Source organism: Cydia splendana, chromosome 21 (genome assembly GCF_910591565.1).
Source record: "Cydia splendana chromosome 21, ilCydSple1.2, whole genome shotgun sequence".
Lineage (NCBI taxonomy): Eukaryota > Metazoa > Arthropoda > Insecta > Lepidoptera > Tortricidae > Cydia > Cydia splendana.
Window position 1 is genome coordinate 3,095,788 of NC_085980.1, and position 25,010 is coordinate 3,120,797.

At 40.8% G+C, this 25,010-nt stretch overlaps 2 protein-coding genes and 1 long non-coding RNA gene across 3 annotated transcripts in view; 2 read left to right on the forward strand and 1 right to left on the reverse strand.

Moving 5' to 3' along the window:
* Positions 1-25,010, forward strand: part of LOC134801193 (uncharacterized) — a 217,975-nt gene that overhangs the window by 75,060 nt on the left and 117,905 nt on the right. The window lies entirely within an intron of this gene.
* LOC134801134 (nucleolar protein 56) lies at positions 508-12,623 on the reverse strand. Its single transcript, XM_063773673.1, has 8 exons — positions 12,496-12,623; positions 12,221-12,425; positions 8,262-8,429; positions 6,780-6,978; positions 5,811-6,074; positions 4,510-4,664; positions 2,813-2,983; positions 508-1,126 (listed from the first exon to the last, which is right to left on the reverse strand). The coding sequence occupies exons 1-8, from the start codon at positions 12,496-12,498 to the stop codon at positions 915-917; spliced, it is 1,377 nt and encodes a 458-aa protein (XP_063629743.1). The 5' UTR covers positions 12,499-12,623; the 3' UTR covers positions 508-914.
* Positions 14,314-24,284, forward strand: LOC134801322 (zinc finger protein on ecdysone puffs). The gene is made up of 13 exons (XM_063773863.1): positions 14,314-14,446; positions 14,849-15,158; positions 15,357-15,520; positions 16,408-16,636; positions 17,424-17,552; positions 17,890-18,028; positions 19,596-19,705; positions 20,245-20,393; positions 20,837-21,005; positions 21,583-21,792; positions 21,876-21,987; positions 22,291-22,392; positions 22,774-24,284. Exons 2-13 carry the CDS (start codon positions 14,856-14,858, stop codon positions 22,896-22,898), a joined length of 1,941 nt encoding a protein of 646 aa, XP_063629933.1. The 5' UTR covers positions 14,314-14,446; positions 14,849-14,855; the 3' UTR covers positions 22,899-24,284.

Consider the following 25,010-nt stretch of genomic DNA (forward strand, 5'->3'; position numbering starts at 1 on the left):
TAATTTTGCCTGCTAGAAGTAATCCATATATCTGACGGCGGCCGATAGTAAAATCAGGCAGATCATGAAATTCCTAGGCATATCGTGAAACGTGAAAATCATTGTCTCGTTCCTTGAGTCGACGGAGCCCCGCTGTACAGTTTGCCCTCCGGGCATCTGAAGCAACCTAAAGGATATCCTAAAGTGTCATTCTATGGAACTTGCTAACTATGTAAACAAACCGCCATATTGAAATTGTCAAAGAATGACGAATTTACTAGTGACTTTTGTTCACATAGTTAGCAAGGGGCTATTCATAAATTACGTCATTTCAAATTAGGGGGGGGGGGGGGGTCTGGACATCGGATGACGGTAGCATGAAGTAGGAGGAAATGGGGTCATTTGAAGCATGATTTTTGGATGATTATAGGGGGGGGGGGGGGTCAATAAATCGATGACGTAATTTATGGACAGCCCCCAAGTTCCATAGAATGACACTTTACCTATCTATATTTTTAAAGTGACTACCGTCAAAACGCCGAAGCGCTGGTGGCCTAGCGGTAAGAGCGCGCGCCTGTCAATCCGGAGGTCGCGGTTCGAACCCCGGCTCGTACCAATGAGTTTTTCGGAACTTATGTACGAAATATCATTTGATATTTACCAGTTGCTTTTCGGTGAAGGAAAACATCGTGAGGAAACCGGACTTATCCCAATAAAGCCTAGTTTCCCCTCTGGGTTGGAAGGTCAGATGGCAGTCGCTTTCGTGAAACTAGTGCCTACGTCAAATCATGGGATTAGTTGTCAAGCGGACCCCAGGCTCCCATGAGCCGTGGCAGAATGCCGAGATAACGCGAGGAAGAAGACTACCGTCAAAACGTTAGAGGAACTTTATGACCGGCCTGATTACACGGTCGGCCGCCGACATATCCGAGGCACTAATCCTCATCCATAGGCTCCTCCCTCTTCTTCTTCTTCTTTTTCTTCTTCTTGGCGCTGGCCTCCAGCTCCTGCGTGGCGTTCAGGGCTTCCTCCATGGCCTCCTTCATAACTTCTATGTTCTTCTTGGGAATGTCGCCCGTCTCGTAGAACTTGAGCCGGTCCTCGACTTGCTGGCGCAGCTTTTCGCCGAAGACTGTTGTTTGGGTTTCTGTGAAAGGAAATGGTAGTTAAAATAAATGTAAAAACTTTCGTCTACATATTACGTCTCAACAACATGACATGTCTTTTAATTGCGAAACGCTTTTTTAAAATCAGTAACTATTACTTATGAAAGCAGAAGAATATAAATGATCGTATTAGATTCATAATTGTTACATATTTGCTGTGACTTATTATTAAAACGTGTTTTTCAATTAAAAGACACATCAAGATTGTTTACCTTTTTTCTAATGCTAAAAAAAACGCCTATGTTCAGCAGTGGACGTCTTATGGCTGAGATGATGATGATGATGATGATGATGATGAAAAAAAACGAACTATATCTCTTTTTCCTACGAAAAAGCAAGAGGGAGGGGATCTAAAAAAAATCGAAATTTTGTGTGGTAATCAATGGACGACCCTTTAGTAACATTAAGACTTCAAAAATATTTACTGATATTTTGAAATTGTATCGCTTTTGGTTGGTATTCCACCCGTCCAATTTTTTGGTCCAATGTGCATTGCGTCTCTCTCTCACTAAGCAAAATGTGAGACGCAAATACACATTGGACAAAGATAATGGGCATATGGAATACCACCCTTATGGCTCCTCTACTGCATTTATGCGTTAGAGGGAGCAAGTGAAATTGCTATCTCATTCTACCGCATGGCTGCGATCCTTGGAGTGGCCGGCGCTGGCCCATAGTGTAGAGGAGCCGTAACATAAACTAGGGTGTAAAATGACCCATGATGATTATGTGCACAAAAAAACTTTGTAGCAATATGATATCTTATTCTCAGTCCAAACAGAACTGCAAATTAATTGTAATGCATATATTGTAGCACATCTGTTATTACCGCAAACAGATAGGACTGCATAGCGATAGATCAAAGTGTGCACGTATAGATGTAATAAGTATGTATAGTCGCAGTACATACTACCGTACAGAAAGGAAACTTCCTACAAAACCGAAGTTTGACAGCGGCTCAGAGTCGAATCATGCTGCCCCTTTCTAATATATGGCACTATCCCTTTCCGCTATTTAGGGTTGTCAAAATTCAAGCCATTATCTTATCTGTGGTCGTGCACGCAAAGGGACGTCAAGTTGTATCAACCCTAATAATTGCTCTGAGCAATGCTGAGCCGAGCGGAGCCGAGTTTGGCCGAAGTCAGGAGTTTCGCACCCATGATATAACATGTCTCTCAAACAACTTTGTCAGTAGAAAAAGGCGCGAAGTTCAAAATGTTCTATGAGACGACCTTTCTCGGCTACTTTTTTTTAAATTGCTGCTTTTTCTACTGACGGAAATGGCTTGACAGACTATATTTATCTATTTAAGGAAGTGTATCGTCGCCTAGTACCCATAGTGCCAGCTTTGCTTAGTTTAGGGTCTAGGTCGATCTGTGTAAGATTAACCCCCAATATTTATTTACAGATGTAATGCATAAATGTTTTCCATCGTATTTTCTCGGAAACGTTCGTATTTGTCATGCTACTTCAGTCAACCTCAGTACTTTTTGTGCCGAGACTGACTGAAATGGCACGACACGTTCGTACGTTTCTGTGGAAATACGATGGAATATAATTATGCACTCCATCTGACTGAAGGTCTAGTGGTACAGGAGACCATACTTAGGGGTGTTTGAGGTATTTAGAGCTCTTAATATAAGTAATAAACTTAATATGAAACTTACCGGAGAAGCAATCGATTCTCGACGCGATGGAGCACTTATTGGCCAAATAACGGCTGATGCGACCCTTATTCTTGAGTCCCGCGCGTCCGATGAACGTCGAGTGGTACAGGAGACCGTACTTAGGGGTGTTTGATTTGGTCTTCAAAGCTCTGAATAGCGCCTTTTCAGCACCTGAGGACAAAAATAATAAGCTTATAATAATTCAATACAGTTTTTATTGCTAACTATAATATATTTCTATTTTTATTTATAATTTTTATATATATTTCTCAAAAGCTTGTAACTTGTAATACAAGCGGATGCCACTTTTTGACAGGTTCTGTTAGAAAGGGACTTCCACTTGTATTACAAGTTACAAGCTTTTGCGAAACGGGCCCCAGGGGTCAACTAACTGTTGAAGAGCAACCCACAGTCAAAATTATCTGTACAATACCTACTACCTACTACTAGGTATTTTTTTTTATTACAAAAAAAATACCTACTACAATACCTACCATCTACTACCAAAAGGTAGTAGGTATTGTACAGATAATTTTGACTGTGGGTTGCTCTAGTAGTAGTAGGTAATTTTATTTTTATTTAAAAAAAAATTACCTACTACAATACCTACTTCTTCTTGCTGAATAAATGTTGAAGTTGAAGTCAAAATTAATTTGACTTGCTTATTGTCATGCATTGGATTTTTATGTTCTTATTGCAATATTTATAATTGTAGCGATACTTAGGTGCACACAAATTTATCAAAAAAACTTGCGTGTGTTTTAGTAAAGCAATAATAATAATGTGCCCACTTTGAATATTTGTGACTAGAATCATTGTTAGATTTAAAGCCACTGCGTTGGGTAGTGGGACTGAGTTATATTTCAACCATTAGACCCTTCATAGCTAATCCAGAGAACGAAACGAAAGAGCGCTGGTGGCCTAGCGGCAAGAGCGTGCGTTCAATCCGGAGGTCACGGGTTCAAACCCCGGCTCGTACCAATGAGTTTTTTGGAACTCATGTACGAAAGATCATTTGATATTTGCCATTCGCTTTTCGGTGAAGGAAAATATCGTGAGGAAACCGGATAAATCCTAATAAGGCCTTTCCCCTCTGGGTTGGAAGGTCAGATGGCAGTCGCTTTGGGGCTATTCATAAATTACGTCATTTCAAATTAGTTGGGAGGGAGGAAACGGGGTCATTCGAAGCATGATTTTTGGATGATTTTAGGGGGGGGGGGGGTGAAAATCGTCAAAAATCGATGACGTAATTTATGGACAGCCCCTTTCGTAAAAACTAGTGCGTACGTCAATTCTTCCGATTAGTTGTCAAACGGACCCCAGGCTCCCATGAGCCGTGGCAAAATGCCGGGATAACGCGGCGAAGAAGCTAATCCAGAGAACCAGCCTTGGAGATGAGATCGCACTGACTTGGTCGCCTATTAAAGTAGTATATCAGAAACTCTCCAGATATCTCCAGAAACTTCCTGCCTCACACAGCCAAACTGTGGAATGAACTGTCGCCAGCGGTATTTCCGGACCGATACGACCTTCAAACCTTCAAGAAAACAGCGTACTCCCATCTTAAAGGCCGGCAACGCGCCTGCAACCCCTCTGGTGTTGCGGGTGTCCATGGGCGGCGGTAATCGCTTACCATCAGGTGATCCGTCTGCTCGTTTGCCTCCTATATCATAAAAAAAAAAGTATAGGTAACTTACCAAGGATTTGCAGTGTGGAAGCCGGGTACTTGGCGAGACTGGTCAAAGAGCCAGCCTTGGAGATGAGGCGGGCCCCGACTTGGTCGCCTATTAAAGTGGTTAGGTTCGGCGCCACGGAGTTCATCTTCGTGTGGAGGTACTCTGCTATTTGTTTTCTGTGGTAATAAATTTATATTTGGGTAAAATTTCACTTTCCACTCCCTTCTCACAACAAGCTTACAAACACACTAGTTCACATCCTCTTTCTTTCCTAATTCCTATTCTTATGTTTAATATATTTATAATTTTTCATCACTGGTAACTCGTGATGATCATGACCCCCGAGATACAGGCCATGCCTAGTGCGGGGTTCACTGTAACGTGCTTGTTAAACTTTTACTGTCAATAAAAATATTGTTATTGTTATTGTTAATTTTATACGGATTGACTTAGTAGTTAAGAAACTTTAGGGTCAATAACATGTTTCCTGGATCCAAATTATTCTTGTAGCAATACTTAGGTGCACACAGACTTACTGAAGAAACCTGCGTGTGTTTTAGTAAAGCAGTAATGTGCCCACTTTGAATATAATGTGACTAGAATCATTGTCAGATTTAAAGCCACTGCGTTGGGTAGTGGGACTCAATAAAGTAATACTATAATGTTTTAACTTTAAATTTCACATTACTTAAACGTAAAAAAATTGCGTCCTACTACCCAACGCAGTGGTGGGTAGTGGGACGCAATTTTTTTTACGTTTAAGTGTATACTTGGCTAGTACCTCAGTTTTAAACTCTGTTTAAGGGTATTCCACCTGTCCAATTCCTTTGTCCAATGTCATTGTGTCTCACTCTCTCATTAAGCAAAATGTGAGACGCAATACACATTGGACATAGAAATTGAATAGGTGGAATACCACCCTATTATAAGGTTCCAAGGACTTCAGAGAAAGAGCTCAGAAAGAAACTGGCGGTCCTGATAAACCAATAAAATTGGTATGAAGATTTAAGCCATTTTATAAACACAATCCTGGAGGGAGGCTGGAGATAGTATTAGAGGAGGAGATAAATGGAGCAAAATTGTAACACTATGGCACCCTAGAGGACATAAAAGAAAAATAGGTAGGCAATTTAAAAAGAAATGGCTGGAAGGACTAAAACATGGACCAGATTAGTGCAAAATAAGGAAGAATGGAGAAGATTGGGGGAGGGGGGGCTTTGCCCAAAGGCACACAGAATCGGCTATCGTAGATTAAGGAAAACTATAGATATAGTATAAAATGTATTTCTGATATAGGGCTATAAAATAAAATAAACACAAACCTGTAATCACTAAGCTTCACAACCCTCACGGCGAACATCTGTATATTAATCAGGTCCACCGGAGATATGTCCATACCCATGGACATCTTTGAAGCGTCCAGGATGGCCTGGGCCTTCTCCGAGTCACCCAGGATCTCAGTGAGGGGCTCCAGTGACTCTTCGGAGAGGGACTTGCGGTCCTTGATGTATTCAGCACACTTGGTGTAGAGGTAGTTCTCGGGGACGATGCTGACAAGCTCCGGGAAGTGGTAGGAGTACCACTCTCTATAGAAACAAATAGAGTAAAAATTTAGAATTTGACTTTAAAAAATTATATCACTACAGCTTATAAAACAAAGTCCCCCGGCGCGTCTGTCTGTTGGTGTGTTTGTTTGTATGTTCGCGATAAACTCAAAAACTACTGAACGGATTTTCATGCGGTTTTCACCTATCAATAAAGTGATCCTTGAGGAACGTATAAGGTCAATGTGTCTAATTCCGTCCGGTCAGTGGACGGAATAGTCCCTATGACGGAATTAGCCACATTGACCTTAGGTCTATAATTTGTTAACCCGGGAGAAGCCGGGGCGGGTCGCTAGTAAAAATTGTTTGTAGGTAGGTAACATTAGGTTTATAAAAAAAAATGAAGGAACCTGGAGCAAAGTGGTAATAGATGAAAGTAGAGGCCTTGGCTATTTCCAAAAATTAGAACAGTGCAAGGCATATAAGGACTTCGTCATCATCTCTATCGTCCTAAGGCCCAGGCATACAAATGAAAAATCCAAAATTTGCCACAGAATTTGAACCTAAAGTGTAGGAAATAGAGTTTATTTCACGTTGTCTCAAAATTTAACGAAACAAAGCAAAAGCGATTCTGTTCCAATTGAATACAATTTAAATTTCATCAAACTGAAGATGTACTATAGGTAGGACCTTGGGCCTTAGGAGGCTATGAAGAATATGAAATGTACTTGAAATTAGAGTGCCTACCTGATTCTCATGGAGAATGTATTGACATCCTTGTCTAACTGATCCAACAGCGCTATGGACTGTATAATCATGTTATCCACTCGATGTACGTTGAACTTGACACGGGCCCTGGAGTATGAGTGCCCGAGACCGAGCTGCGCTACACTGCATGCCTTGAGAGTCAGCCCCTTGATGAGTGCGTGGAAGTGGTGGCGAATGCCTGTGGAATTCATGTTTTTTTAGAAAAAATGCAGGAGTAGACAGTTCTAAATCAGGCACTTTATATGGTTAGATTTAAGTCACTAAAAGGTAACCTGCAGCTCCAACTTCAGGGAACAGGGCTGAATGAACGCAACACGAGATCGACAGCCCGCCTGCTTCCGGCCATGCGTCCCTACACTACATCTACTACATCTACAAGTCACTAAAAGCCTCATGATTTTGTTTTCTAGAGTTCTTTCTACCAATAGCTTTGGTTGTAAACTTCACTGCACTGGATTGTAACCAATGCTATTCATTGATTCCCCAAATCTCCAGTGGACAGGCAGCCTTAACAGTCAATTTGTAAACCAATATGGTTTATAAGGTGTAGATTAGTTGTTGTTGTAGCCCATCAATGTAGCGATACTTAGGTGCACACAGACTTACTGAGAAAACCTGCGTGTGTTTTAGTAAAGCAATAATGTGCCCACTTTGAATATATGTGACTAGAATCACTGTTAGATTTAAAGCCACTGCGTTGGGTAGTGGGAGCAACTTCAATTCTGACAAAAACCCTTTATTATTTTTCAAAATGGAAAGGGAAACTGTTTTTGAAAACTAAATATAGTTCTGTTGGTGATGTAACACTAAAATTTCATACAGTATAAACTACAATGACTAAATTACTTAGACAGCCTCCTAGCTTAGTCAGTAGTGACCCTGCCTACGAAGCAGGTGGTCCCGGGTTCGAATCCTGGTAAGGGCATTTATTTGTGTTTATCAAATATTTGTTTAAGAGTTATGGATGTTTTCTATGTATAAAAGTATTTATATATAATTATATATTATATATATCGTTGTTTAGTACCCACAACACAAGCCTTAGTGTAAGGCCTGAGTGGACGCTCGGAGCGGAGCGTTCGGCAGGGCGTGCAGCGTGGCGTCGGGCTCACAAGTGATTTGAGCAGCGTGCACTAAGGCCACTCCTATACGTTTGCATTTGTTTAACATGCACGCCGCACGCCCCGCCCCGCTGCACGCCCAACTCGAGCGTCCACTCAGGCCTTACACTTATTGAGCTTACCGTGGGACTAGATTGATCTGTGTAAAATTGTCTTATAATAATATTTACTATTTGCCTCTTGATTTGTCACTCTTCTGCACCACCAGGACATGTGCAGGGTTGTTGCGGACGGAGTAACATGCATTCCCCCCCCCCCCCCCCTGTCTCCCTATTTGCCCTTTGACTAAATAAATAAAATTAGATATAGTATGAACAGGACACAAGAGTTGTTCTCTCACCTCGCAGTATCTCCGGAACGGCCCCAACATGGGAGCACTGAATCTCCAGAGCCTCGCTGATGGCAGCACCAAGCTTGGGATCCGCCACACCGAGAGTGCATTTTCCGCGCTTCTTGCGCTTCGGTAAAGCTCCCTCCAGAAACAGGTTCAAATCCTCGGGTATGATACCTGGTAATGAGATTTTGATTAAGTATTAATAATAATTCGATAACGTGTACTAACATTGTTATGGCAGGTGTCCGGACCTCTCAGCAATAGCCCAATCTTTTGACCAGCCAAAATTCATCACCATAACCAGCAGTTTTCTCCACTATATTTACAATAGCCCCTATGCCTGTTGGGACCGATTTACGGGTATCTATTTGTACCCGTGAATGGGTTCTAGCAGGTGTATTACATAACAGCAAACTTCTCCAAAGGGCCTTTACGTGTTGGATCTGTATCCCCACGCACGCCTATCAAATGACCGGGATGTATATACCCGTGAGTTTAGAAGAGAGACAAATAATAATAATAATAAAGCTATTTATTCCGAACGATATAAATTACACTTTTTTTTTTATATAATATATCCCTCAATTCGGTGTGTCGTAAGGCATAGGCCTCCTCCAACTGTCTCCATTGGGCTCCGTCTGCAGCAACCCTCATCCAGTATGGCTCCAGAGTCAGACGAATGTCATCTTTCCATCTTGTGATCGGATGTGCTTGCTTTCTAGTACAGCCTCTAGGGTACCATAGAGTAACCTGTTTGCTCCATTTTTCTATTGGGCAGCGTAGCATGTGGCCTGTCCATCCCCACTTTAGATGGTCAATGCGAGCAAGTATGTCGGTAATCTTTGTTTTCTTTCTTATTTCTGAGTTTCTGATCTTATCTGATAGTTTCATCCCTAACATACTACGCTCCATTGCCCTTTGACACCTTGCAAGTGTCTCGCGATGGTTTTCGATAAGAGACCAGTACGGCTACCATCAGTTTGTCACTGACATAAACGCCGTCGAGAACGTAATTTACTTTCTATACATCTCGCTCGCACTCGCATATTAGTGCAAACGGGATGTATAGAAAGTAAATTACGTTCTCGACGGCGTTTATGTCAGTGACAAACTGATGGTAACCGTACAGGTCTCACAGCCATACGTTAGGCAAGGTAGAACGCAGGTGTTGAATGTTTTCTTTTTGATGTTGATGCTTAAATCTTTACTCTTCATAATTTCTTTAAGTGACCAATACTTTTTCCACCCGCTGGCTATTCTTTTATTTATTTCCTTGGACATCATATTCTCAACAGAGATTATTTGTCCCAAGTAAACATATTCACTTACATATTCAAAACTGGCGCCATCCATTGTTATATCGACGATTTTGGTGTTAGTCATCATTTTTGTTTTACTCGCATTTAATTCAAGGCCCACTTCCTTGCTTTTGGTTGCCAGGGTTTGTACCATGCCTTGTAGTTTCATGGGGTCTTCCTCTAGTAGTATAATATCATCCACAAATCTCAGATGATTCAGTCGTTTACCATCTATTTTGAGGCCACTATCAAACCAGTCTAATTTTCTGAATATGCTCTCAAGCACTGCATTAAACAGTTTAGGAGACAAGGGATCTCCTTGCCTCACTCCTCTATTTATAGGAAAAGATTCGCCTTTAGATTCCAATTTTATTCGGCCCGTGCTCTTGCCATAGATGTTTTTGATAATATTAATATAGGCTTCTTCTACTCCTTGCTGTCTTAAGCTATACCGGATATAGTTATGATTCAGGCTGTCAAAGCCTTTAGAGTAGTCGATAAAGGCATTGTATAAAGGTTTTTGGTATTCGTTATACTTTTCCATAATTTGTTTAATAGTATGGATGTGGTCAATTGTGCTGTAGTTCTTTCTGAAGCCAGCTTGTTCCACAGGCTGGTTTTCATCTAAGACTTTAGTTACTCTTTCTAAAATTACTTTTGCGAAAATTTTGTACACGTTTGATATTAAGCTTATTGGTCTATAGTTGCCAATGTCGTCCTTAGCTCCTTTCTTGTGCAAAAGAATTGTGATTAAGTATTACGATAGAGTATTAATGTTACAAAACTTCAGTATTAAAGGCTATTTTTATTTTTATTTTATTTTTTATTGCGACTTAAAAACTTGTACTTTGGCTGCGTATTTGAAATATGTACACAAGTATTTTGTGATATTTATAAAAAGTTCTTGAAGTAAATGGTGTTCCATGAAGAAGATCCTTGAAAATTTGATTGGAAATTATAGTAGTATAATTTTTTTTTATAAGGTGTTTTGTCACGCAGTGACAATGTCACCCCCGTAATGAGATCTAATAGTAATAATGATGTAGTAAATAGAAGATGTTCACCATGTGTTGATGGAATGTGTCCGTAATGAGGCGCTGAGGAGTGACATGACATTTATTAAATCTACCAACATAGGTAGTTGCAACATCGTCCTGGCATCGCCACTATCAGACGAGGCCAGGTTGATGTGTAAACTATACTTAAATGTGATGTAGTGGTGTAGGTAATACTTCACTACTAGTATAATTTTAATGTGATTAAAAATTAAACTACATATTTAATAATTAGTTAACTATTTTTTTAGTAAAATATGGGTTTTTACAGGTGCTAACAATATGTATATCGTCGGGTGACAAGCAAAAGTCACTAACTAACACCATTGAAATTATTGGACAATAAACTGTGTTACAAGTGTCATAAAGTGCATTGTTACTTTAATTTTTGATAGTACTTAGTGACTTTTGCTTGTCACCTGACGATATGCAGTAATCGCAGTTGAAAAGTCATGCAATTCTTTATCTTGTTCTCTTTGAATAAGTTCTTTATTTAAACAATGTTTTTCATGCAAGTACTGCACATACGATAAGCAGGGCAGTAGTGTACTCGTATGTAAACTCAAGTCAGTGAAAGTGTGTATTGGGTTACTAAATATGTTAATAACACCTATAAGATAACAAATAAAAAATAACTTATTTTATTACTAAAACCATAAATAATAATTTATATACTCATACCTAAAATTATTGATTTAAAATTTACTTCCAAGGCCTAAGCTATAATAGTTATTTGTACAACAAGAGATCAAAGTTTGATATTTCTTCGAGTGCTTATTTTGAGTCCCGTGCAAGCGAAAGATTCTATAATAGATTCACGAGCGTAGCGAGTGAATCTAATTTAGAATCTTGAGCGTAGTAAGGGATTCAAAAGCGCACGAGATGTAAATAACTTTGATCTCGTGTAGTACACAAAATTTTTCACCCTAAGCAGTGAGAACATACCTAGAGGGACAGAGATAATAGAACCCAAGTATATCGAACTTGTATTAGACCCCGCATGTTGAAATGACTATAAAGGTCACTTGAATGTCATTTTGTCTCACTCAGTGAGCAAAATCGCATTTTGCTCACTCCGTTTTTAAGAAGCAAAGTACCCTTGTTCGAGCTGCTGAGGTGAAAAGTATATTTTTACATGATTTGTTTTCTATACTAATTTGTTCTTCACTGTCAAAGAGAAATGTAAACTTGTAGCGATACTTAGGTGCACACAGACTTACTGAAGAAACCTGCGTGTGTTTTAGTAAAGCAATAATGTGCCCACTTTGAATATTTGTGACTAGACTCATTGTCAGATTTAAAGCCACTGCGTTGGGTAGTGGGACTCAATAATGTAATACTATATTTAACTTTCAATTTCAGTATAAAAATTGGTAAAGTAACTATGAAATAATATGCTTGGGAGGAAACTATGAATTTATTGTAGGCATTGCAATAAACCTATATACTTAAAACACGTGTGGTGTTTACCAAAGTTAAAGCAATTGTAATAAATAAACATTATGGATTTTCATAGTAAATAGTCAATAAAAAGTGCATACGTAATCACCAATATCAAATAAAACCACATGAATTATCAAAATGTATCTAAAATTACAAAATGTCGGCTAACCTTCAGACACCGCGTTGATATTTTCCAAAGCGGTGATAGCTGACTTGAAGGGCTGGAACGCGATGAGTGTGACCACAGAGTTGAACCGCTGCAGATCAGTCACAGACTCCTCGACTTGCGGCAGGAATGCTGCCAGCTCCTCGAACTCCGCCACTTGGAAGAGGGCGAAGCCCGCACTATGTTCGTAAAGAACATATAACTTACTCTGCAACAAGTTACATATTATTTAACATGTCATGGACAACACGTATAGAATAAAGGAATATAGCACACACCATTTTTGTTTATTTTGTGTTTCTGTTCAATAATTCACCACATTTTCTCTTATAAAATAAAAACACGCGTTAAATCAACGCCGTATCGCGTGATAACGCATTGGGAAAGTGTTAAGTGAGGTTATATCGCTCCGGTTTACGTAATTTGAGGCACACGTGACATCTTGGCATTTATTTTGTGAGACAAATTAATTTCATAAGTAAAGGATTATTTCTTTATACAGATCTTTTTGTATTGATATTAGATAATTATTGATACATTATTTTAAATAAAAAACTTAAAAGTAAACGAAACCATTTGAAGAATATCGTGGTTTTAGGTAGTAAATGAGCGTATAAAGGATTACTCATCCTTTCGTTCAGTAGGGCTACCGCCAATACCGAAAATCGTCAATTGCGGGCATTTTTCTCTGTCACTCTAATTACGCCTTCATTGGAGTAAAAGAGTAAGATCCCCGCAATTTGCGAATTTCGGTTTTCGCGGTAGCCCCTCAGATATCCATTAATTTCTTGCATATGGTAACAATAAAATATAACAAAAAGTATTTAATCAACAAATCAAATCATTTATTTATTGTAAAAATAAAGTTCATTATGTTTGGACTTTTGTCATTATATGTATAACTTAAATAAAAATCATTTATATCCATTTAAAAAGCCTTTAATAATAAGTACTTACACATTTTAACAGTATATTAGTGACAAAGAGTGATTTATAAAGAACATAAATTAAAAGTAATCTACAAGTTTACTGTATCTTTCGTAATCCATATAATCAAATTTGTACTAGCGGAAAACCGTAGCCAGTTGTTTTAGACACAAATCCTTTACAAAGTACAATAATTAGTCTTGTCCATTAATGCGGAAAAAGCAGAACACTACTTAATTACTTACTTAAATATGCTAAAATACACCTTTTGAAAAAAAAGACTTACAGAACATAGTAACGTTTAGAATAGTTAATTTAAGCACAACATTGTATTTCTATTCCACTATTTGTAATTACAATAACATTTATGTATCCACCTGACATGTTATCTCGTAAAATGGCTAACTTAATCGTCTTCACCACAAGGTCTTTAGCTTCTTCCTTATTCATATTTGCCGTATAACATGCGTCAAGGTAGCCATGAGTATACAGAGAACCAGATCCAATAGCACATACAGATTCTGTATTCATCATGCCTCCAGATGATATTGAGTATACTTGACCAGCGTTGATTTTATCCCAACCAACAATTAGAAAGTCAACGTCAGCAGTGTTACGGTCCTGATAACATAGTTCACGAAAAATAGAAGCTGCTGCCAATACTGATACTTCCTTAATATTTAACTTAAGTGCTTGCAGTTGATAGATTGCTTTATCAATTATAAATTGAATATTGGCCTCTGATCCAGAACCACTGCAGTATATGCGGTCATCAATCTTAATTAACTTGTTGGCTGTTCTGCTGCTGATGTACTCTCCCGAAGTCCTTTGAGAGTCGGCTCCAATAATCACTCCACCTTCAAAATTGCAGGCAATTACTGTTGAAGTTTTCTGTGCTGAACACGGTATTACTTGGGAATTCATTATTTTACTTTGTCCTTTGAAAATAGTTTAAGTTGTAATTACAAATAAAAAATTAAAAGGAAGCAGAGTGAGCAGGAGTAATAAAGTAAGAGCGCGGTTGCGAAACTTGCGAAAGTTGAAAGTCACTGTCTTGCATGCTCATCTTGCTCAACACCAATGCTATGATTTCTGAACGTTCTTTTTGTTATGGCTACACTGGCTTGTAAACGCCGGTAGCGCCGCGCCGGCCCGGCCCGCCATTTGTCAGCTTTCCTTCCTCTCCTCTGCCATTTTGTTTTATCATTTTGCAGTCGTGTTATTGACGTTATTGTTCTGTGTTTTCGCTATTAACGTGATTTTCTGATTTTATTGCTGTTTGTGGTTGATGCAGTTAAATAAGTGAGTATTTTTTGGTTATTTGTCCTCTAATTTACATAAGAACAATAATAGGTCAAGTGCTGGAAACTATAAATTGTTGAAGTCGTTAAAAACATTTGGTGCAATGTTTTATTTATAGTTACTTATATATAAATATTTTAAGTCGCAATAAAGGAACGGACCACAATATTTGTAATCTAAATTTAAACTCTTAAGGGCTTATTCATTACCGAAGTCATCGAATCATCGATCAATACGGTACAGAAATTAACGATGGGTACAGAAATTTCACCTTGCGATTACGTGCTGAAATGATGCAAACATAGGTATTTGAAAATACGTATTGATCGATTCTATTGCGCACTACAATGTATAATTGTCATCCATCTTACATTCTGATCATTGACCGGCAAATCCGTTTAGGTAGAAGATGGCCAACCGAAGACCTCAGGGGGGCGGTCGCCGCATGGACTACGGTCACAATGATCGCGGGAAGAGCTTCGGGCGTTCCGGAGTATCGCCATGGCAGGGCGGTGGGCCGAGCGGGTCCTTACCTAACCTTTTGCCGCTTTCCGGGGTCCCTACCGAAGCCACGCTGGCGTTAGCCAGCAATATCATCAACTTGCTGCAACCGAGGCAGAACCCTGTCCCGTCTCTTCTCGACATGCCAATCAGACGGGACTTCGGACCGGACATGGGCCGTTATGACAGAGGTTATGGTGGACCTAATCGGGTAAGTGTAAATTTTAATTATATGGCTTTCCTCAAATTGATTTTCTACTTTGTTAATGATAAAATTCCAATGCATGTGCTCTTTGAATATTCTTGTGGCATTCATGTCATTTCTGAAAACGAAACTTATGAGACAGTTTAAATTTCAGCGTCTCTTTAGGCCTGTGTGCCATGCACTAACACTTTTGTACTCCCCTAGATGGGCAATCAGGGTAATTTCCGGCGTACGGGGAATTACAACAGTCGCACGGGTGAGCGTATCAACATGAATCGTAAGCCGTTCAGGCCCAATGATGGGCGCCACCACCACAAGAACTCCCCGAAAAAGGAAGCCGATTCCAAGGCTAAACCTGTGAAGGAGAGGTAAGCCTTCCTTCCGGCGTTCAGACGCCGCACTTCTAACGTTACTCCTTGGCGTACAAAATACGTTCACCTATGATTAGCCTAATTGGCGTTAAGACACTCTGAAACCTCTTCCGGAGGACACAAATTTCTAGACATACCCTCAACGGAGATCGGACACAAATATCACGTTGTCTTCACCACGGACATGGCCTGTCCGTGAAGTCCTCGTCTGAGCCACATTTTTCTTGTGTCTTTACATTTTCTAAAAAAAAGACACCAGAAAAAGTGTTACATTTTCTCAGTTACCTTACGGACTGTGGACAATTCACTCTTCCTTACATGTTACTTTTGTTTTGGGTACATCATTTATTATTTTACTTGTACAAATTACAATCTCTTGATGCTTGAAGCTTCGATTAATTCTTTAGTCGCACAACTTCTAATGCTCATTTCCAATCCAATTCCCAAAGGATTTGATAATCAAAAGTATACTTCTCACGGAAATTGAAAAGTTATGCAAACATGGGCCATCTGAAGAGCTGGGTTGGCTTAAGAAGGACTAAGTTGTACTGGTCCATAAAACATCGCAAATAAGTCTTGAATCTCAATCCATGATTTATTCACAGTAAAGTTGTAATGCATTTTTTTTTATATTTGACAAATCATGTAAAATACTTCTTAGTTTTCCTTATCTAAACCATACTCAAGCTCTGATTTAGAACTATTAATGCCATATCTTCACTCCAAATTCAGGAGCAAGATATTTAGAAGTCAATTTTGATTATAAATTCTATACGTTTTGTGTATAAAATTGATATCTTAGTCCCAAAACGTATTAACGGTCTCAAACTTGACTTCTAAACAACATAATGTTATACACATATAAAAAAACAAGTTTACAACAGTGAAGACAAAGACAAGGACTCGAAAGATGAAGACTCCAAGAAGGAAACCCCGAAGACCCGCTATGATGACATTGACGCCCAGTTGCTGCGGTGCCACATCTGTCACAAGAGCATGTGGGACGGCAGGAGTTTCGAGAACCATCTGAGTGGCCGGGCCCATGCCATTATGATGCAGAAGACTGCGGAGAGCTATGCGCTCACTGCTGATACTATGAGGCAAGAGTATAAGGTTGGTATCATTTGTTAGTATTTTCTTTTTGTTGGTTGTTTTTCAACCTCTAAACAAAAATATTTGGTATGAAATGTTTATGGAACAGTTATAAAAGGCCCTTTTAAATTAGCTGGTCAAGATATCGGCGTTGAGATACTGTATTTTGGTTAGCCAGATAATGCCGATAGCATTTGTGCGTCATGTACAGTTGACGTCAAATATATGTTTACATTTTTCGCCTTATTATAAAGGAGTAATGTGCAAAATTGTAAACATATCTTTGACGTCGACTGTACATGTCCTTTCCCATGCTTATTTGTAAAGGGTTAGGTAGTTACTTCTTAAAACTTGTGGCGGATTTTAATCTTACAATTGCCTGATGCCCCTGACTGACTAATACCAAAGACATATGTAACTTCGTATAAGATGAATAAAGTCTAAGGAAAAAACGTGCCTCGGAAATCAAGAAAAAGTCATTCTCGGATAGATGGCGCACACACCTTAACCTATGCTCGGCTAGATGGCGTGACGACACCGTTTCATATTTAACAATTTTAACACATAGATATCAGTGAATGAACATGGGTCAAATTGATATAAATACATTTTTTTGATAATTTTATATGTTTTCATTTTGAGTTTTAGTCGTGTGTTGATAGATGGCAGTAAATTTACGGTGACTACAAAATTTACTATGACAGGACCCCTCTATACTATCTATTCTCTTTGCTAATACTGATGATGTTCACTGGCCTTGACACCCATCATGTTGGTAACGGAATTAAGTTTATTCCCTTTACGTCAGATCCGCGAGATGAAACGCACTCGCAAATCCGGACAGCAACCGGCCAGAGATTTCTACTGCGCCATGTGCGACATGTACGCCGCGGACGGCGCCGTTCACCGCACCACTGTCGGCCACCGCAAGCTCAAGGTAACTTGTACTGTCAGGTAACTTGTGTTGCAGTCAGGTAACTTGTGTTCCAGTCAGGACACTTGTGTTCCAGTCAGGTAATTTGTGTTCCAACCAGGTAATTTGTGTTATAGTCACAACACAAAGTTCCAAATCCGGACAGCAACCAGCCCTCGACTTCTATTGCGCCATAACCATAGCTTCTTTAATCTCTCCTTGAGACAGTCTAATCTGATGCTCAAAATGTAATTACTACCCCAAATCATCAGAAATCAGGCATCTTTAACTATCAGGAAAGATACAACCTGATTTTTTGTGTTTGATGAGGCAATTACTTAATTACTCCCTCTCGTTGCAGAAATACCTGCACCCGACATGCACGTGCTGCCACAAGGAGATGCCGACTCGCATCGAGTTGGACGAGCACCGTCTCAGCGCGGAGCACCTCCGCAACATCCATGACAAGAATGAACTGGTCACCAAGCCCAAGCCGGAAGGTATGTTACAGCTAACATGGCTCGTTGTAGACCTGTACTCAACATGCACATGCTGCCACAAGGAGATGCCGACTCGCATCGAGTTGGACGAGCACCGTCTCAGCGTGGAGCACCTCCGGAACATCCATGACAAGAATGAGCTGGTCACCAAGCCCAAGCCGGAAGGTATGTTACAGCTAACATGGCTCGTTGTAGACCTGTACTCAACATGCACGTGCTGCCACAAGGAGATGCCGACTCGCATCGAGTTGGACGAGCACCGTCTCAGCGCGGAGCACCTCCGCAACATCCATGACAAGAACCAGCTGGTCACCAAGCCCAAGCCGGAAGGTATGTTACAGCTAACATGGCTTGTTGTAGACCTGTACTCAACATGCACGTGCTGCCACAAGAAGATGCCGACACGCATAGAGTTGGACGAGCACCGTCTCAGCGCGGAGCACCTCCGCAACATCCATGACAAGAATGAACTGGTCACCAAGCCCAAGCCGGAAGGTATGTTACAGCTAACATGGCTTGTTGTAGACCTGTACACAACATGCATGTGCTGCCACAAGGAGATGCCGACTCGCATCGAGTTGGACGAGCACCGTCTCAGCGCGGAGCACCTCCGCAACATCCATGACAAGAACGTGCTGGTCACCAAGCCCAAGCCGGAAGGTATGTTACAGCTAACATGGCTTGTTGTAGACCTGTACACAACATGCATGTGCTGCCACAAGGAGATGCCGACTCGCATCGAGTTGGACGAGCACCGTCTCAGCGCGGAGCACCTCCGCAACATCCATGACAAGAACGAGCTGGTCACCAAGCCCAAGCCGGAAGGTAAATGACATGACGAGACTGAAATAGGGATGTTTTTCAGTCACGTCATTTAAAATTAATTATTTCACACCATGCACGAAATAAAGTGCCACTAGATAATTTAGATAAATATAAATAGCAGTTATTTTTAAACACTATTTCTATTATTTAATAAATTGGATAGAACTAAAAAAAGTTGGTGAGTTGACCGTGACTTCAGTCATATATCAGTTTTCATATAAATTCTATATTAGCTAATCGTTTTGACCGTTTAAAAAAGAAACTGATTTCACTTGGAGGAGAACACTTACCCTATTATTGGTTAGATTAGATTTATTTTCATATTAAAGCATTACAGTATAAATTGTTAAAGTATGTCAATTTACAAGAATACAGATCGTGAAAAGAAATAATAAACATCAATTGCAACATTTTATGTATATGTGTGTTTGTCGTAAACCCTATTCCAAATATATAAAAAAACCACTAATGATCAGTAGCCTTTACTATTCCCGCTGTAAAAATGGGTTATTCCCGCTAACCACCAAGTTGTTACCAGTGGTAAGCACTGGGATTTTTTTCCCCACCCTTTACTTTTTTTGAAGGTGGGAAAAAAATACGCAGTCGTTACCACTGGTAACAACTTGGTGGTAACTAGTAGGAATAACCCGTAAAAACTAGTCCATTGCTTGTTGTTCTCCAAATATTCGAAAAACAACACAAACAACTTACCGGCTTAATTGAATAAGATGAATTTGTACAGTGATGGTGATCTCGACGCTCACCATGGAGCAGTCGTACCTGCGCGAGGACCGCGAGCGCCGCAAGCCGCAGGACGACAAGGAGAAGACCGTCGAGAAGGAAGGCAACGAGGTACACTTACCCCCCTTATTCAGAAAACTGTACGGGCCTGATTTAGTTAATTTATATTTTACCCCTTTCTTACGAACATTAGTCAAAATGACAGATAAAAACAAACGATTCATAGCTAATTCAGGCCAGTAACGCGTTTATGAATAACGCCAATGGTATATAGCAGCGGTCGGCAACCTTTTAACAGCCAAGGACCACATAGTAGTTGCCGAAGTTGACGCGGGCCGCACTTTGTCAGACATTGTCGTCAGACATTACATACAAAATACCCAGGGAGGGTCGCATGCGGCCCGCGGGCCGCCTGTTGCCGACCGCTGGTATATAGTAATTCAGATATCAGCTCGACTCCTTAGCGCTACGTAGAGATGTAGCCTCTCTCTGCAATTTCTATCGCATAAATAACTGGAAGTGCTCCGAGGAATTGTTCGGATTAATCTCTGCCGCCAATGCTCGCGAAAACATTACCATCTTAGTTCAGCCGAGAACCTTATCAAATATCACCAGTTGGGCTTGTTTCTAGTATATTATTAATTCCACAGGACGGCAACGCCGAGGTGAAGACAGAGCCGGTAGAAGGCGAGGAGGCGAAGCCTGAGAAGGAAAGCTTGGATAACGACAACACCATCCTGGACTACAAGGAGGGTGATGATCTGTCCAACATCACCCCCGAAATGCTGCCCGCCTACAGGTATACACTCCCCCTTATACTGCCCTTATTCTATACTCCCCCTTAACGTGTCTCAGTTATATGGTTTCTTTGGCTGACGGAGGCTTTGGCTTGAAGATTCAAAGAATTGATTGGTGCGATGGTGATCTGGTGTTCTCAGGGTTCAAACTCGTAATCGTTTGTTTGTAAGTCTGTCTGTAAGTACGCCTTACTGCGAGGCAATCAGCGCTTCAACTTCAATTATTTACAACTAGCTTCTGCCCGCGACTACGTCTGCGTGAAATGATGATGATGATTCATAAAAACTATCCTATGTCCTTTCTCGGGGCCCAAACTACCTCCATGCCAAATTATGTTCAAATCGGTTCAGCGGTTTAAGCGTGAAGAGGTAACAGACAGGCACACATTTGCATTTATAATTTATAATATTAGTATGGATTTTTAAACCACCGTATTTGTTTCAGCACCGAGCGTGGCGTAGGCGCCTCCTTCCTGCAACCCTTCCACTGCGTACAGTGCAAGCTGTGCCGTAAGCTCCTGGACGGTGATGAGACCGCCGAAGTTCATCTGAGGACCTGGAGGCATCATCAGCTCTTCACGCGTCTGCTGACCCAGCAGCAGGAGGCTAAACAGGTACGAAGATACGGAATTTAAGGCCTGTTTACACATTTACTAAAGTAAGGACGCAAAGCACGAAGACTTTCGTACATTGACTCGCCTGTTCCGATCTCTATTGCACGCGTATAATTATATTGCTGTCTCGCCGATGATGCCGGCGGTCAATGCCGCTGTGCGAGTGGGAGAGCAATACAATAGGGGGTATTACTGCAATGTTCTGCAGCCAATGTGCAGCACTAAGCTAGCTAGTAAACCATAGAGTAACTTATACATACCGTGGCTTAAACTGTTTTTGACAAGTTTTGACAGACAATAAAATATGACATTGATGCATCAAGGCGGTTTGTTAACAAGGGCCTACCGGGAAACGCGAAAATCGAAATTTAGTTATCTGCCTCTTTATCGCTCGAATATGCAAGAGTGATAGAGAGGTTAGATAACGAAATTTCTATTTTCTTGTTTCGTGGTAGACTCCAGATTGTCATGGATTGTGGTAGTAGCGCCCCCTACGCAGAGTTTCGCGTAATATTCCCCATTGCAAGAAAGGATATTTACTTAATATAATTACTTACTTGCCTCCTGATTTTAACAGCAAGCAGCCGAAGTAGAAGCCGAGAAGGCCGAGCAAGAATCCAGCAAGCGCACCGCCAAGGCCGAAGAGAGCGGCAACTGGAAGCGACGACGCACCTCCGAGAACGGCCACGAGGCCAACGGACACGAAGACGACGACGTCTGTATGAAGGGTGAGTCTAGTCTAGAGTCTAACAAGCGACGCCGAGGCCGAAGAGAGCGGCAACTGGAAGCGACGACGCACCTCGGAGAACGGCCACGAGGCCAACGGACACGAAGACGACGACGTCTGTATGAAGGGTGAGTCTAGTCTAGAGTCCAACAAGCGACGCCGAGGCCGAAGAGAGCGGCAACTGGAAGCGTCGACGCACCTCGGAGAACGGCCACGAGGCCAACGGACACGAAGACGACGACGTCTGTATGAAGGGTGAGTCTAGTCTAGAGTCTAACAAGCGACGCCGAGGCCGAAGAGAGCGGCAACTGGAAGCGACGCCGCACCTCCGAGATCGGCCACGAGGCCAACGGACTCGGAGACAACGACGTCAGTATGAAGGGTGAGTCTAGTCTAGAGTCCAACAAGCGACGCCGAGGCCGAAGACAACGGCAACTGGAAGCGACGCCGCACCTCCACGAACGGCCACGAGGCCAACGGACTCGGAGACGCTGACGTTTGTGTGAAGGGTGAGATAATGTTTAAATAATTTTGTTTATAATTGTAATTGGTTTGCAGACGAGGTGGACGGGGAAGTGGAAGGCGGAGCGGAGTTGCCACCGGATGATGCCCTGGAAGATTGGGAGCAGAGCGTCGATGAGATTCTGCAGGACGAGCGGGGTTAGTTTTAACATTAAATATGTTTGATAGAAATAACTTATTTGTAAGAAATGTGGTACATAAGTTAATGTGGTGATTCAACTTTAATGTTGCTTAATAACAAAAAAAATATATGTTGTAGTTTTGTTTGTTAATAGAGTAAAAATATTTTTGTATACAAAAAGAGCGTTAAAAAATACTATCGACTTATTTCAATCGCGTCTGTTAAGGTCACGGACTGGACACGAGCGGCGCGGCGAGCGGCAAATCAAGGTCGTTCATACATTTGGTCGAATGTAATGTATGAATGGCCTCGGCTTGCCGCTTGCGGTCTGTTCGCGGTCTTAACGGAGACATGTCGTTATAAGTTCGAATAAGATTTTTAATTAAATTATTTCGTAGAACAAAACGAAGAGGAAAAGAACGAGGAGGAAGACAAGGAGTCCCAGGAACAGGAGGAGTCCTCGGGCGCGCCCGCCGGGGAGGAGTCCCCCCCGCCCGCCCGCGCCCGCCGCGGCCGCTACTAGGCGGCCACACGCATGAGTGTGGTGTTCCACCTGACCAATGTCGTTGCCTCTCACTCTGTCATTAACCAACATGAGAGACAGACCACACGTTGGACAAAAAAATCTCTTTTCCCTATAAGTCTCATTTAAATGTAAGTCGCATATATCATTATTCATCTCGTTTAAAAACTACAGTCCGTCTTAGAATAACGGAAAAAAGCAGCGTTCCTAGTTAAAAATACAAACGTCATTACTTATACTTATTGCTAAGTAAGTATTGCTGCCTGTGCTAAAAATGCAGTTGCAATATTGCCGTAAACGTTTTTTTTTATCCAATGTGTTAAAAAAACTGCAGCATATGTGCTTTATATAGTAGTGAAATAAAATAATATAAATTTAATAAAAGTGAGCGATTGAAATTCAAACACATACAAAACTAATAAACCTATTAAGGTGCAGCGGTGACTAGAGTCACACACAACACATATTTTTCACTATCTGGACATTTATGGCACTCTAGTTAATAATGTAAAACATGGAAGATATTTCGATTAGTTGAAGCAATGAAGTGAACCCGCAGTCGAAATGGCCCCGCTGCACCTTAGACAAAGTTACCGAAACTGAAAATTTTGTTTCATTATCGGGTAGTTCGCCACTAACTAGCCACCTGTTAGTAGTTGGCCACCCTAAACTGAAAATGAATTCTATTCACCTATAAACATAATTCATTTTAGTATAAGGTGGCTAGTTATTGAAGGGTGGCCAGTTATCAAAACCTTATACTAAAATGAATTCTGTTTATAGGTAAATAAAATTCATGTTTAGTTTATGGTGGCCAGTTACTGGCGTATTACCCTCCCACGTTTTTGAAAAAAATCGTGCCTCATATTTTGACAGCATTTGATACAGTCAGTGTACCTTTGGTTTACCTGAATTTATTGAAATCGCCCCGTTTTAGACTTACTGTAGGATTTCGATACCATGACTTGCCTTTTTTATGAATGAAGAATATGTGTCCGTTATTTTAAAATAGTCGGAAAACAATAAATGTGACGTTCTCAATCAAAAGGTACCACCTTGTCGCTTGCCATAAGGACGTTCAGAGGTTATTCGTATAAAGAACAAGCAAATTTTGTATATGTGTGTTTTTATGTGATCGACAAAGTGGTACCTTTTGATTGAGAACGTCACAAATATAGTTTTTGATTTATTTTTTTATAATTTGATTTAAAACAAGGATATAATGATTTCTCTTCCATTTTACAAACAATACGGGCGATGTGGATAAATAAAATAATTTCTTTCGCTTTCACTGTTTTTATTTAGTAGGTACTATTGTAGTGCTTAGTGTTAAGGGAACTTCTTTCATTGTGAACATTGTTTAATCTAATACATAACAATTTGTCAATTAAATGGAGCGTTTTATTATACACCCTTTCATTACATGACATGTCTTAAAATGTCACGCGTAAGGTGCATTTTGGCATGCCCCAGTCAGAAGGTTAAAAGCCCACGTAGTGCAAGTGTTATTTACACGTCAGAATTTCAAAGAAGTTTGGGGTTGTCCACAAATCACGCGAGGTGTTTTCAGCTACTTTTTGACCCCCTCCCCCTTGGTGAGGTTTTTGGCTACCCCCCTCCCCCACATAACCTCACGTGTATTTTTTTGTACTTTTTCCATCCGACCGGACAAGACTCCGCGCTCCAAAATTTCGTAAAATAGACTCGCTATTTTGAAGTGCGGAGTGAAGATTGATGTATAACGAAACCGAGAAAAAGTATCTACTCAATGTGGTAGGTATTTTTTTTCAGTTTCGTTCACTGTAGAAAAATACACGTGAGGTCGTGATTTTTTCGTCTGAATCGAAGACGAAAACAATTCACATTTCTAAGCAGGTGCTGCCCCTAAACTTCACGCTGGCTCTATTTCGCATAGTAGGGTCTGCCATCTAGTGACCTAAATATAGAAATGGAAACTTGACATAATGCTTCGTTGCTTCGTGCCAAATAATAGGGGGCTTCTGTGCTGCCGTCTACAGTTCATGCACGCTCTCTCGTATCTCACGCTCTTACGTATGTGGCCGGCATAATAGTATAATAGTATATACAGCTGTAATGCTCAGCCAAGATATG